This window comes from Bos javanicus, chromosome 2, assembly GCF_032452875.1.
Source record: "Bos javanicus breed banteng chromosome 2, ARS-OSU_banteng_1.0, whole genome shotgun sequence".
Classification (NCBI taxonomy): Eukaryota; Metazoa; Chordata; class Mammalia; order Artiodactyla; family Bovidae; genus Bos; species Bos javanicus.
The window spans coordinates 79,541,083-79,556,814 of record NC_083869.1 but is presented as its reverse complement, the minus strand read 5'-3'; the positions used below and the strand labels follow the sequence as shown (position 1 = coordinate 79,556,814).

Sequence of the window (15,732 nt, the reverse complement as noted above, 5' to 3'; positions counted from 1 at the left end):
TTAGTATATATCTCTCTATATTTTATTAAATGAAGGAATAATCTGAAAAAGAAGCAAAATTCAAAAACCTTTTTTTCCTTTAAGTAATATCCTATTGCAAAATTTCGATCTCCACTTTCTCTTTCAGACTGAAACCTAGAAGAAAAAAAAACACATTTGCTCTATTTATATACCCTCTGTAAAAGCATGATTGTTCTGTAGGTTAATCTGAATAGCAAAGTGCAGTATAAAGAACACTGACCCTTAGACAGAGTCAAGGCTGCTGGGTTCTAGTCCCGGTTCTGTCAACAGGTCAGCTATGTAGCCTTGGGCATGTCATTTAAGTAATAATTCTTTCTGCATTAATTTTCCCAGCTGTAAAAGAACTGAAATGAACTAGGCCCTTTCTAGTCTTCATATTTTGTGACTTAAGAAGCTAATTTTTAAATTACCAAATATTCAATTATTAAAATTTACCCTTAGTATCTTCTGGCTTCCCTAAAAGAACAGTAGTCAGTTTCAACTGAGGGAATCTATGGAAATTTAACTAAGACACATGAAATGGGCCTAACAGCATTTGCTGGATTAACAAATTTCTGGGGAGTCTGGGCAGTGGCAAATAATACAGTATGAACAAAGTTATAAAAGACAAGACTTCATTGAAGGATGCAAATATTCTGATGTGTCTGGGAAACAGTTTCATGGAAAAGAGTGGAAAAATACCAAACCAACAAAGGAGACTAAAACCAAATTATCAAGATTCAGTTCAGTTCAGTTGCTCAGTCGTGTCTGACTCTTTGCAACCCCATGAACAGTAGCACGCCAGGCCTCCCTGTCCATCACCAACTCCTAGAGTCCACCCAAACCCATGTCCATTGAGTCAGTGATGCCATCCAACCATCTCATCCTCTGTCATCCCCTTCTCCTCCTGCCTCCAATCCCTCCCAGCATCAGACTCTTTTCCAATGAGTCAACTCTTCGCATGAGGTGGCCAAAGTATTGGAGGTTCAGCTTTACTGATCTCCTTTAGGATGGACTGGTTGGATTTCCTTGCAGTCCAAGGGATTCTCAAAGAGTGTTCTCCAATACCACAGTTCAAAAGCATCAATTCTTCAGTGCTCAGCTTTCTTTATAGTCCAACTCTCACATCCATACATGACCACTGGAAAAACCATAGCCTTGACTAGACGGACCTTTGTTGACAAAGTAATGTCTCTGCTTTTGAATATGCTGTCTAGGTTGGTCATAACTTTCCTTCCAAGGCGTAAGCATCTTTTAATATCAAGACTGATAAATGCTAAAAAAGTGCAATGGCTCCTGATTGCCTACAAAATGAAAGCTTGAACGCTTTCAAGTTACCTTATCAGGTCTACATTTTAGAAGGATAATTCTGCCATCAGTTTGGGAAAGGAGAAAAAGAAAGGATGAATGATTTATTAGGAGACTAGTGTTAATGAGAGCTACAAGAGGTCTTAACTAGGCAGTGATGACAGGAATGGAAGGAGAGGTACGATCAAATATAAAAGCACTTGGGCAATCTTCCAACCTAATGGGAAGAGGGAAAACAGGGTAAAGTCTGATACAAATCCTAGATTTCTAGCACAGTCTACAGAAAGGATGACAATATCAACTGACATGGGGATCCCTAGAGAAAAGAGCAGTTTGGGAAGTACCACAGTTATCTATGGTACATTTGAGAGCTCAACCTCAAAGAGTTCAGAAGGCTGCTGCTTAAAGAGCAACTGTATACGACATTCTTTTTACTGATCAGGGGTGGACAGCTCCTTCTAACTGCATATCTGAATATTTCCATGGTCAGAAAAACAATGCTGGATATGACAAAGTTCTTGGAAATAAACCTGTCAACTTGCCATACTTGGCAACTAACTATATTAAGGAATGATCACAGTGCCTAACACATAGTTCTGTGCATCAAACATTGTATCAGGTACTTACTATCCACTAGATAACAGGAATACAGAAATGATTTGGAAGACACTCTATGTAGGAATTAAGGAGGTCAAAGTCTAATGGCAATGATGAGGCAAAAAGAGACAGAATTGTAGAATAAGTTCAATAAAATATGGTAATATGAGAGCACAGAAGAAAGGTGAGATGAGATTAATAAAAAAACTTCCTGGGAAAGACACTTAGCTGATGCATAAAAGTTGGTAAGGCAGACAACATGAAATACAAAGCAACACCTAAGTTTAGTTTTCATGCCAAAAATGTTTAAGCCTTGTCTAATCACTAGGAAACAATCCTATTCAAAATGGGGAAAGCCAATGGGCCATATCTGGTCCATGCTTTTATAAATAAGGTTTTTTGAAACACATCCTCACAGTGTTTATTGCTTGCTTTTCTACTAAAAGAGTAGAGCTGAGCAGTTGCAACAGAGACCATATGGCCCACAAATACAAAATATTTACTATCTATTCCTCCTTCACAGAAAAAGTTAATTTATGTTCCACTGACAAGACAAAAAAAAAAAAAAGCCATTTAATAAAATTTTAAAAAGCAAGGGTCTAGGTTAGGAGGACTGTTCCATTTTAAAAAGACAAAAAACTACCTCACATATATGTATATTTATATACATGTACATGTGTGTGTGAAGAGACGCACATTTGTTTTAAATTGTCCATCTAAGGAGAGAAACAGGTTGAGAAAAAAGCAAATGAGACAAAATACTGATCAGAAAACATAAGTGAAAGATGTCCAGATTTTCATTATTTGTTGTTTCAACTTTTCTATAGATTTCTAAATTTCAAAATAAAATGTTGGGGCAAAAATCAAGTTAGCCAGGCACAGAGAGATTACCAGAGGGAAGATAAGCATTATAGGCAAAGAAAAAATCGAGAAAGTGTCAGTCACTTGACATAAATTTAGGGTCTCTTCTAATTACATGCTTTCTCACAAGAAGTTTATAAAAAGTAGTAAAAGGTACTTTAAGTGTTCTCCCTCAGGTGATTTAGAAATCACACATTTCTCTCTAATGACCAAATTCTAAATAAGTATTTGTTCACTGATGTGTGTGTGTGTATGCGTACTAAGCTCCTTCAGCCGTGTCCGACTCTTTGCAACCCTATGGACTGTAGCCCTCCAGGCTCCTCTGTCCATGGGACTCTCCAGGCCAAGAATAATGGGTTGCCATGCCCTCTTCCAGGGGATTTTCCCAACCCAGGGATTGAACCTGCATCTCTTGAGGATTCTTTACCATCTGAGCTACCAGGGAACACACTGAAGTATTATATACATTAAGTCAGAAAAGAGTATTTAAAATAAATTCTGTGGCTTAGATTTTAAAAATTTCAAGAGATCTAACCTATCACAAAAGCCTAAATAAAAAATCAGACTCACGTTGCATTACTGAATCCAACATATTCATTACCAGCCATCTTATTTAAAAACTGCATTACCTATAAACCAAAATGAGAAACTATTAGTAATCAAAAAACAAAACAGAGAATGTAGCATGAAAACTGAGTTCTATATTATACTTACATAGTCAAATTTTTCAGCATTATTCACTCCTTGCTGCAAAGAAATGAGACATAAATGTTAATATAGACTCCATCACAGTTAAGCTTTAAGTGATTATATTAAAATTCCAAATTGCTATCTTTTATAATTAATATACTGTGCATTAGTACTTTTAAATATAGGATATACTCATAAGGTAATTTAATATTTATATAATCTTTTTTTACATGTCCCTACATTAATACCTGCATGTTGAGAATGGATCTGAATTACAAAGGGAATGCTTTAAGTATAACTTCCCAACCCAAAGTTACAGAATTTTAAATACAAATTCCTCAAATCCCCTTATCTTTCATAACACCATAATCTGCTAGAATGTATGTTATTATTTGATTTCACATTAAAAAAAACTTAAAATAAAGTTTCACCCTTAGCAAAGAATTAAGCATATATATATTATGGTTTTCAATTAAGAACAACCTACTTATATTTTTAAAATATAAGTAGAAATACTTGTATTTCTTAAACCTTAAGCCAGTATTAGAGTTAGAAAATAAGTTATGTTGCAAAACTAATCTTTTACAATGCTAGTATAGGTATACATTCTGGATACACTTTACTAATGTAGAGAGATTCTACCTTTAATATCTCACTTGTTATAGCAATACTTGAACTAAAAAAATCTATTTCATAGTCTAAAAAAATTAGCTACATTTGTATTTAGCATTAGGCCAATTCAGAGAATGGAGGATGTATTGTTTCATCACTTCTATTTCTGACAAGTTAGCTGCTACTGAAAATGTCAACAGGAAAAATCTATGTAACGTAGATCAGTTCAAGTAGCCAAATGGTTTCATTTTACCTCGGCGAAGTTTACAAAGCAGTAAGTTGTAGATCTGAAATCAAACGTATTAATTGGTGATATGCACCCAAAAGAAACAATACATCTCTAATTTTTAAAACAAGTTTAAAATGAAGTAATTTGACAACTAAAATTTGAAAATTGGAAAATTTTAACTTTGCCATCAAAAAACCCAAAACAATACAATTTAAAGTTTTATTACAAGGGGATGGGGGGAAGTACCAGAGTATTATTTAATTGAATAAAGCCAGGTTCATTCTCCACTATACAAGTGGATTAGGATGTGGCTGATAATCTGAAAACTTAACAAATGAACTTATTTGAGAAAGAATGTGCAATCACATATACAAATCAGTAGCTGGAAAGACCACCACACTATTTCTTCAAAATCAGGAATTAACAAATTAAACAAGTTAAGGATAATATAGTTACAGCCATACTGTAATCACTATCTTTGTATTTCCTCTAAAGTGTCCTTTGACATATCATAAGTTTTCTTTCTTTATAATACACCAGAAATCAAAATGTAGAAATGTAACTCCAAAGCTGTTCAATGAAAAATAATTAAAAGAAGAAATTACCAACTTCATTGAACTGTTGCAGTTGTCAAAATATTCCATAGATCCTAATGCTGTAAAATATGTAACAACATTTAAACCACAAAAACCTTTTCAACCTTTGAAAAAGCACAAAAAACAACTCTTTTGGAAAAAATTGTCATCATTTGCATAGGGATGTCACATGGATAATTACTGGTTATACAATTAATCAATGTAAAATAAACAAATTATATTGAACTTTCATTCTCTGACCTAAACTGTACTTTCTTTGTTTAGCTGTCATGTTTAATTTTTAAAAAAAACAAGCAAAAACTGTCTCAACTCTTGACTATAGTCATGTTGTTGATCTACTTTGCAGCTTACTAAACTAATGTACAATTAGGTTTTACTTCTATGCTATTTTTCAGAAACAACTGGTATTTTTAAGAAGCAACTGATATTTGTCAATGTCTATCATCATATAACATTTTGGGTAAACTATCTGAAATGTTCTGGCAGATTATGTAAATAGGCAAAATATTTAAATGATTGTGTTGACTCAAGAAATCTCTACTTAAAACTTCCCCATTTAATCATAAAAGTACTTGATTAATGTTTCTTTTTATTATTTACCTAGAAATAGCATTTAAGTTGATAAGATGTGTTTGCCCCTGTCATCTCTTGTAAAGGTTTCATATACCCCAGGGATATATGGAATCTGGTAATCATTATGTCATTCTAATTTTGAAAAATTTACAGCATAAAGTTTATTTGCACAGTTGTTAGAAAAAAACACACATACACATACCAAATAACCTAAAGTAAATCCTACCCCTGTACCATCCCGCCAAAGCAAAACAAACTCTTAAAAAAAAAAAAAATCATTTCTCCAGTAGTGGGGTACAGTGAAGGAACAAATGTTATGAAAATTGAAGCCAGGAATGGGTGGATGGCAGCTGGTTATACTATTGTTTATTCTGTGTTACATTTGAAATTTTTCATATAAAGTTAAAGGAAATTTAGAATTTCCTTTAGAATATTTTTTAAATAGTAACTGATTTTTAATTAGTTCATATAACAGTGGATATTTTAATTGTTAGAATAAAAAGTTTAATTCTCTTATTTTGAATTTTTACAGATGTAAAAGTTGAGAAATCTTGCTGACAACAGATGAGTAGATGGAAATCAGAAAGGTTTTGTTGTAACAGTATCACTCAATCCTTTGCACATTTATCTCATTACACACAAAGGTCACACAGTAAAATATATCTTCAAAAACTACACTTAATGTTCTTATTAACTAACAACTTGATCAGATCCTCTTCCCTTCTGCTGAAACCAAACACTGGAAACAACCTGGTATATAAGATTTGTTCCCAGTCATTATACTGATTACAGTAATTCACATCAGCAATACCATAACTACAGTCTTTTAAAATGTTCTCTTCTGATGGTGCCCAAGAAGTTTTTACAATCTGAAGCAGTGCACCACAGTAAAATTTGGGACATGAGAAGTATGCCTTTCTTTTGGAAAATATGGGGAAAACTGGACCAAAGACAGATTAATTTTAAGAAAAGGCACAAAAGGAAACAGACTTGGAAACTGATAGTTTTAATATCAATGCCCCTCTATATATTGGAAAAATATTCCCATGCCTAGGGATATGTTTATTTCAGTGTTAAGTCACTGTACAAGCATTATTAGATACATATCTTTATATTATATACCATAGGAAAACATAAAAAAGATACGTTGGATAAAATACATTTACCAAAACATCTAACCCATTTACCACAAGACTTTTAAAATGCAAGCCATGTGGTTTATGTTTGAGAAGGTTAGTAATCAGACCCTGAAAATTTTTTGATAAATGTACCTATCAAGTTAAAGAATTTACATTCCATTGAGGAAAACTTTTATGAATAAAAATTTAATAAAGACGTATTAACACTGGCCATTAAAATTTGATAAAGAGTTTTAACATTGGCTATTAAAAGAACTAAAATAAATATATTAGAGTAGTTTTACAACCTGTTTTTGCAATATACTCATGTACTGAATCATGTACTATATATCACAGCACAGGTGAAATATCATTAAAAATAGGGACATGTGCCAATAAATTTAATATTACTCATTTAAAGTCAACACATTAATCACAATTTTGTAAGTCACTTGATTCATTCATAAAGTATAGAGGTATAGAAGCTAATTGAAAATTAAATCAAAAAGGAAAAAAAGACATAGAAGAAAAAGGCAAAAAGAGGTAACTAAAAATGATTTTATAAAACACTTAGCTTAATCTAGCCAAAGAAAATGCTTTAAAGCTAAATAATAGGTGGAGGATTAATACAGATTATTACACGTAAAAAATACTGTTCTAAATCTAGTACTTCCATAGATTAACCCTAAAAATAAAGTAACAGAAATTGATACCAATTACCAACCCCAAGCATATCTATTGATATAAACATGAAGTAAATATAAGTCAATTACAATCCTTTCTTATTGTTACCAAGTTCAAGGCATCATCCATTGCACCCCAGAGTCACAAACTGCCTCCCGTGTAACAAGTCATGGTCAACATGACCAAACTGAACACTCCATACATACTAACTAAATTTGCCTTGATTTTTTATGGAGCATGATTAATTTAAAAAAAAAAAAAAAAAAAAAGACAGGGAAAAACCTCCAAAAATTTAAACTCAAAAATACTTTGGACTAAAAAAAAGAAGAGAAATCAAGTTATTCAGATGACAAAAACCAGAAATTACCAGTAGTACTGAGGTACAAACATATAAGACAATGCAATTTACTCTTTACCTTTAAAATAAAAAAGTAGAAGTGTGATAATTTTAATACGTTGCCCTAATTTTCCCACCCAGCCTTCAAATTATCACAAGATCTTAACCTTTAAACTGAAACTGAGATTAAAAAATAATGTAAGGATACTCCTGTTTCATCCAGAACAACTGTGCTTTCAAATTTATTTTTACTGTTTCCTTTAAGTCAAACAACCACATTATCATCATCATCAAATATAACAAACTGCATCAAAAAATATTCCTTTAAGTTTAGCAGCTACCACAGAGAGAAAGAGGTTAGCACCTTCATGGTTTTTTAAATTATGTGCATTTTAAGTACAAAAATGACATTTTCTTTTATGAAGGTATTTACCTATATAGCTTTGTTTAAAATTTTAAATATTGGAGTTTTCCTACAAGTTTAGTAGTTAAGAATTTATGCAACAGGTTCCTTCTGTCCAAATCCTCCTTTTTTCCACAATCTGCTAATCCTTTTGAACATCTGCTCTGCCTCTTCCCCCATTTCCTGAGGATCACCACCAATCCTACAAGGAAAAAATATCAATACTACAAAATTATGAAATAAAGAGTCTTACTAAAGACTCTACTAATTTATGTGTTTGGGGGGAGGGGGATAACATGAAGAAAATATTTTAATAGCATCATAATAAAGTCTTGAATTTTGAAAGAAAAAAATAACCTTAAGGTCATCAGTTAAAAAACAGAATTCACAATGAGTAGCCAAGGTATAAGAGCCACACTTCAGGTACTCAAAGTGTAAGCTCCTTGATAAGAGGCCTAGTTCCTTACAGATAACAAGCACTGACTAATGTCCAAAGAATGACTATACACACTCACTAAAAATGAGACTGACTTCTAATTCAATAAACTGGTATCTTCTGTATAAGTGAAATAAGGAAAATAATATTTCTCAACTTTTTAGACAATCTAACTATGCTAGGTAAAGACGAAGATGTCATCAAGAAAACAGCAAACAGTTACATTAAAAATGGCAGTGTGAATTTGAATGAACAGCAAACAGAAAATCAGGAGATTTAGCTTAAGCCAAGTCCACTGCTGTTAGAACCTATCAAGTCTATTTCCTCATTTTACCTATTTATAGAGTAAGAGGGCTGAGCTTGAAAACCCCTTCAGCTATGGTTTTATTACTTCAGCTTCAACTACCAATTTATAAATATTATGTGATCATATAATCTGCAGAGATCACAGACAGGTGTTTATAAAAATTTTGACTTCTTTTTTTAAAGAGTCCAAGAAAAGTATTATATTCTGGGACAATTTTACACAGAGGTATGTCAAGCTTACCCCTCCAAGATTTAGATGAACTTCATTAAAAAAAAAAACAAAAAAAAAACACAACATAAAACTTGTGAAACACCATCTAAAAATAAAACAGAAAAATTCAAATAAAGTGACCTTAAATATGAACCATACCCCAAAGCTTCATTTCCAACTTTGTCAGTAAATTTTTCTAAATTTATAATTTCTGATCAAATTTGTAAAGACAAGATGACTCAGTTAAATGCACAGTTAGATACAACCACACTTATGCTGTGTATGTGTGTTTTTTGAACTGTTTCTCAGTACTTATATTAATGTGGCTCAATATATAATTTATGGTGTATGATTGAACATGGTAAGTGAAACTTATAAAGTAATGATGTGGTATGACCAGACATGCATTTCTCACATGCAGCATTTCAGTGTAGTATATTAAGCCCATGAATCATTAAACAAAAGATGTTTAACTGCATGCAGTTAAGCAAGACTGCTACTAATCATTTACATATGTCCTTTCTTGAAAATACTATTGGTGTGCTATGTTAATATCTCTCCAGTGTAAAAGTTCTTAAACTGAGATCCATGGGTCAGCTTCAAAGGGTCTGTGAACTCCCTACAGTTCATATAAAATCATGGTATGTGAACATTTTTTCTGGACCCAAAAAAGGGTTAGAACCATTCTAGTGGTTTTCTCATCAAGCACTAATGCATACCTTTTATTATCATAATTTTCCTTACTTCTAATTTAAGTTACATGTGCAAATCTGAACAATTATTAATGAAACTTTTCTCTCACTGTAGTATTTCATTGTAAGGGTCCATTTACTGGTATATACCTCACCTTGTACTGTAAGCTACCTGAAGGCATGACTATGCCTATCATATACTCATAACTTTTTATAATAAACAAGTAGTTTCTTTCATCTCAAACTGACAACTCTTCTCTTATATTAAACAGCAACAAATAACTAGAGGTTATAACGGGCAAACTGAAAATTTCCATAGCCTAAAATTACTTACATTAAAAAATAATACTTGGCTATAATATCTATGTCACTGGAGTTACAAGGATTAAGTGGCCAGTACTTACAAAGCATTTGCTTCAAAATAACAACATATACATGCTTAAGATACTACTCTATTTTAAAGGCTTTTCCTCATGATCAACAACAATAAATTCATGAGAGTTAAGAGAATTTATAGCATACAAACTAGATGAGATTTTATTAATTGGCCAAGGGTATAACTTATATTCAAACATTCCTTGAGTAACCAAGGTATCTCATCCTCAGAAATGCATCTACAAAGCCATACAGCTATGTTATCTTTAACCATGAATAGATATGCACAGATTTACTGAAGAAAGTATATAAATGTTGCAAACACAAATGAAACATAATTGAATATAAATGAAACTTATAATTAGAAATTAAAAACCTAAGCAGTGTCATAAAATAGAACCATTTTCAAATACTTATTTCAATACAACATTAGTATTTCCAATTATTAAGGCAAACTAGACACTTAACAAGAAAACATACAGTGTAAACAAAGAGTAGGAAAAATAAAATAACTTAATAATTGGAATAAGTCTTGTTTACGATTCAAGTAAAACAAATGAAACAAGTTCAAATGAAAACTGTGATTACAGTTCATGAAAGTCAAGGACTTGAGAATATTCAAGGGTAAATGTACTTTGTCTTTAACACAAAGTACCAGAACATTTGTCCCTACATATGCTGATGACAAACATCAAACAGTAACATGCTGTTAATTCTGTTTATATCTGTTCATTCTAGAAGAGCCAAAAAGAGAAAGAAAAAAATATTAAAACTTTAAGAAGAAAAACTGTGACTACTGTTCAACAGAAACTTCTTTTTGAATTTCTGCCAGATCTTCAGGTCAAGAGTAAGTGTTAGAATTTATAATGAGTCATCTGTTTTTAATTCTGCCCTTGAAACTACATCATTTATTTTGAAATAAATAAAAATTCTAACCTTATACCATAAGATTAACTTAACACCAAAAGAAAACTTTTCACAATTCTACATAAGGTTCATATTTATGCCTTAGTATTTAAAAATATTACTAGATTAAAACATCAACAGTTTACCTTTATTAATGAAGTCACAACAATTGCTCCAGCATTTACCATAGGATTGTGTGGTTTATCTGAAAAATATAAAAGCAACAGAATTATGTTAAGTACCTGATACCACTTTCTGTGATGCAGTTACTTCCCATGAACATACACCTATTTTCTTTATATAAGCCACTGTTACAATTCTTTTTGGGGGTGGGAGGTAGAAAGTGGAAGAATGCAATTAAGTCTTTACACATCAAACCAGTAATACACTTCTCAGAAGCTACTATAATTATACAGGCAAACAAAAATTCAGATACAGAAAGACAGAGAACAGTGGTATAAGAGCACATTCAAATTTCCTAACTATGCCATTTACTAGCTATTTGATCCTGGGCAAGTAACTGAATTTCACTGTGCCTCAATTCTCCCATCTCTAAACAGCACCAATATCTCAGCAAATCATAGTACTTGAATGAATTAAAACACATGCAATGTTTTGGCACATCACTAAGCAATCAAATAGTATTACTATTAAAAATCACCTTGGTAAAAGCATATCTAGTGTGGACCCAATTTTCCTTTTAGAAAGTATTTTACTTTCTTATTTATGTGTATATATATATATATATATATATATATATGTACATGCTCAGTCAATCAGTCATGTCCCAACTCTTTGCGACCCCATGAACTGCAGCCCACTTAGTCTCCTCCGTCCATGGGGATCCTCCAGGTAAGAATACTGGAGTGGGCTACCATTTTCTTCTCCACATACACATGCAGAAAAAGAAAACACAAACAAGTAATACATATAGGATAAAAAGATTACAGGGTATTTAAGTTGTATTGTCCATGCTTTTTATATTTCCTGACAATAAGGACGTATTTTATATAATTAAAAAATTACTTAAAATTTAAGTTCATCCAAAATCCTACCTCTTCTAATTCTTCCAATAAAGAGAATTTCAAAGTCTCAGCTGATTATATTGTCATTTACAGTACAGCACAAATGCCAAACAGGGGCACGGGAAACATTTATCTGAAAGCATAATTCCTAATCTATCTGTTTGTGGTAGTAACTTACTTCGTTGGGAACAAGTTCCTATCTAACATAACAAATCTAGCAGAGTTCATAAGTTATTGCTACATTTTGTGTCTCCTTGAATTTTAAGCAAGTTATCTTCTGTGAGATGAGTCTAGAGCTAAACAAGGAAATTCTTCAACTGTTGAAGACTTCTGTATGACCCAGGAATTCCAGTCTCACTATATAACCAAGAAAAATAAAAACTTATGTGTACACAAATGTTCTTAGCAGTATTACTGGTAATAGTTAAAAAAAACTGAAAAATAACCCACAACTCAAACATCCTGCCAAATGATGAATGGGTAAACAAAATGTGTTATTATTATCCATACAATGGAGTATTATTCAGCAATTAAAAATGAAGCACTGACATATGCCCAACATGAAAGCACCTTAAAAACATATGCTAAAAAAAGTAAAATATGCCAGTCATAAAAGACCAAATATAATGATTCCATGTACATAGAACGTACAGAATAGGCAAACCCATAGATACAGCAAGTAGATTACTAGTTTCGAGGCACAGAAGAGAAATAGACTACTAATGGGCATAGGGTATCATTTGGGGTGGTAAGCGTCCCATGATTGGTTGTGGTCATGACTGTACAACTCTATGAATATACTAAAAGTCATTAAGTAGTACATTTTGAATGAGTAAATTATGTGGTAGGTGAATTCCATTTCAATAAAACTGTTAAAACTGTTTAATTAAAAAACAATAATGACAAAAAATTGGGTAACCTAACAGTACATTATTCTCCTCAATATAAGATCAACAATGTGATTTAGTAGCTAGCTCTGCTTTAACATTTTGGATTATGATAATGACAAGTTTTCCAGGAGTCATGTATGGATGTGAGAGTTGGGCTGTGAAGAAAGCTGAGCGCCGAAGAATTGATGCTTTTGAACTGTGCTGTTGGAGAAGACTCTTGAGAGTCCCTTGGACTGCAAGGAGATCCAACCAGTCCATTCTGAAGGAGATCAGTCCTGGGTATTCTTTGGAAGGAATGATGCTGAAGCTGAACCTCCAATACTTTGGCCACCTGATGCAAAGGGCTGACTCACTGAAATGACCCTGATGCTGGGAAAGATTGAAGGCAGGAGGAGAAGGGGACAACAGAGGATGAGATGGTTGGATGGCATCACCAAACTCAATGAGTTTGGATAAACTCCGGGAGTTGGTGATGGACAGGGAGGCCTGGAGTGCTGCGGTTCATGGGGTCACAGAGTCAGACACGACTGAGCGGCTGAACTGAACTGAATGGCGAGTTACAAAAGTTAAAATAAAACTTAGTACAGGAATACTGTCTAAGTAGTACAATTTCACCTATTTCAAATTATGCTAAGAGAAGTCTGCTTTCTTTGAGATCACACCAAATAAGAATGATTATTGACACAGAAAAACAGTACACAGCCAAAGGGAAGCCAAAAAACAAAAAATCTCCAGTATTATATCCATCTGAAAGGGAAACCACATGCAGACAGAAAGCAAAATACAGAAATCAGGCTGTGCTAAATTAGCCTATACTTGTATTTGTATATATTCAAGTATTTATCCTCTCATTTTTGACATTATCAGGTTCAGTCTCTAGAGCTCTAGAACGTTGAAAGTCAAAGTGAAAACAGCTCAGTTGTGTCCAATTCTTTGCGACCCCATGGACTATAAACTCCATGGAATTCTCTAGGCCAGAATACTGGAGTGGGTAAACTTTCTGAAACTTCTCCAGGGGATCTTCCAAACCCAAGGATTGAACCCAGGTCTCCCACATTGCAGGTGGATTCTTTACCAGCTGAGCCACAAGGGAAGCCACAGAATAAAAAGATTATGGTAAAATAAAAAAGAAAATGGAACTGCCCTCAAAACAAACAGAAAAAGAAGCATAAGAAAATACCAGTTGTAGCTTCACTTAAAAAAATTAATAAAACAATGAGTATAAGGGATATGTTCATTTTTCATGCACCATAAAGAAAAACTACAAGAGTGGTTGCAATCACTGAATTCCTTTACTTTTGTTTTCAATTCTATTTTAACTCAGCACATGAGGAACCTAGCATATGCCCAAAAGACTAAAAAATAGAAACCAATCTATATGTTGGTGTTTCCATTTAAAATCTCTATCAAAGTTCTATCTACCTTTGTCATTCTCTTTTTTTTGGATTCCTGTAAAGTATTTAGACTTGTTAGTTATCCAACTATTTAAAACAAGATATTTTTTTCATATACTAAATGTTATGGAAGAGAAAAAGCAAAAACATCATCTCTATGAGGGCCACCATAAAAGCTTTTTATAATGGAAGTTTTCAAACATATATAATATACAAAAGTAGAAAGAAAGAATACAAGTGTGCATGTACCCATCATTTAGCGTCAATAACTAATATTGATAACATTGATATTGACAACCAAAAATGGTATTTTTGATAACCAGTATCATTTAGTTTCGATGCTAACCAACAAATTCCAGACACTGAAATTTTATAAGATATTCCCCTATGGGTAATTATACAGTGAAAGTCTTACTTTCTGCCCTTATCATCTCTCCACCTCACCCTCCAGTGGTATAAAAATGCCTAAATAAAACTATTTTTTAAAGTAAGTGATTAAACTATCTCTATGGGTTTCAAAGCATTTTCATGACAGATGAAAAAGTATGAATGTTTCAATTTTTTTCCTTCAAAATAAAAAAAAAACTACTTAGATATACACAGGAAAATGAGGTATTTCTTTTTCCAAGTAACTTTTATATAATTCTTACCATCTTCATTTAAAAACAGTTTGTTGAACCTTAATCCACTTGGCTCTTTCCCAACATATCGATGCACATATTCTGTTCCAAGGTCATTAACAGCAATGGCATATTTCAAAGGCTTTACACAGGACTGAAGACAAAATGGAACTTTGGTATCTCCAACAGAATGCCTATTTAAAAGTAGATTTATAAAACAATTTAGATCAATTGGGAAAAAAATGTAACAATAATTACAGCTGTTATTTACATGTTAATTCTAATTTACAACAGCTTTCCCATAATTCAACTACAAGTTTACTTGGACATTAAAGAATAAGTAAGAATAAATATGTTTATTTAAAAAATACAAACGTTTACAAGTACTCAAGTAAGAGACTGGCTCAAAATTATTACATAATAAGTAATGTGAAAAACTGCCTCTGAGGACAAGAGGGTATGACCCTCCTTACTTCTATCTGTATTCTAACATATAAAATGAACTAGGCTTTTAGAAATCAGTCACCATTTTTTTTTTTACTCATAGCTTTAATCAAGGCTAAACTGTTCTTTGCAGTCAAAGATGGAGAAGCTCTATACAGTCAGCAAAAACAAGACCGGGATCTGACTGCGGCTCAGATCATGAAGTCCTTATTGAAAAATTCAGACTTAAATTGAAGAAAGTAGGGAAAACCACAAGACCATTCAAGTATGACCTAAATCAAATTCCTTATGATTATACAGTGGAAGTGAGAAATAGATTTAAGGGACTAGATCTGATAGATAAAGTGCCTGAAGAATTATGGACGGACGGACGTTTGTAACATTGTATAGGAGACAGGGATCAAGACCATCCCCATGGAAAAGAA

At 32.7% G+C, this 15,732-nt stretch overlaps 1 protein-coding gene across 7 annotated transcripts in view; it reads right to left on the bottom strand.

The window, feature by feature from the left end:
* GLS (glutaminase) overlaps positions 1–15,732 on the bottom strand; it is an 85,420-nt gene that overhangs the window by 43,035 nt on the left and 26,653 nt on the right. For 3 of the 7 annotated variants that reach the window (XM_061440459.1, XM_061440478.1, XM_061440468.1), the window contains exons 6-10: positions 14,894–15,057; positions 11,081–11,139; positions 3,481–3,513; positions 3,337–3,395; positions 69–135 (exon numbers count right to left, since the gene is read on the bottom strand). In XM_061440459.1, coding sequence (XP_061296443.1) covers positions 69–135; positions 3,337–3,395; positions 3,481–3,513; positions 11,081–11,139; positions 14,894–15,057 — 382 coding nt within the window. Of the gene's footprint in view, positions 1–68; positions 136–3,336; positions 3,396–3,480; positions 3,514–4,321; positions 4,356–4,902; positions 4,953–8,038; positions 8,202–11,080; positions 11,140–14,893; positions 15,058–15,732 lie in introns of those variants that run through there. The other 4 variants (XM_061440495.1, XM_061440486.1, XM_061440515.1 and 1 more) reach the window with 4 other exon arrangements.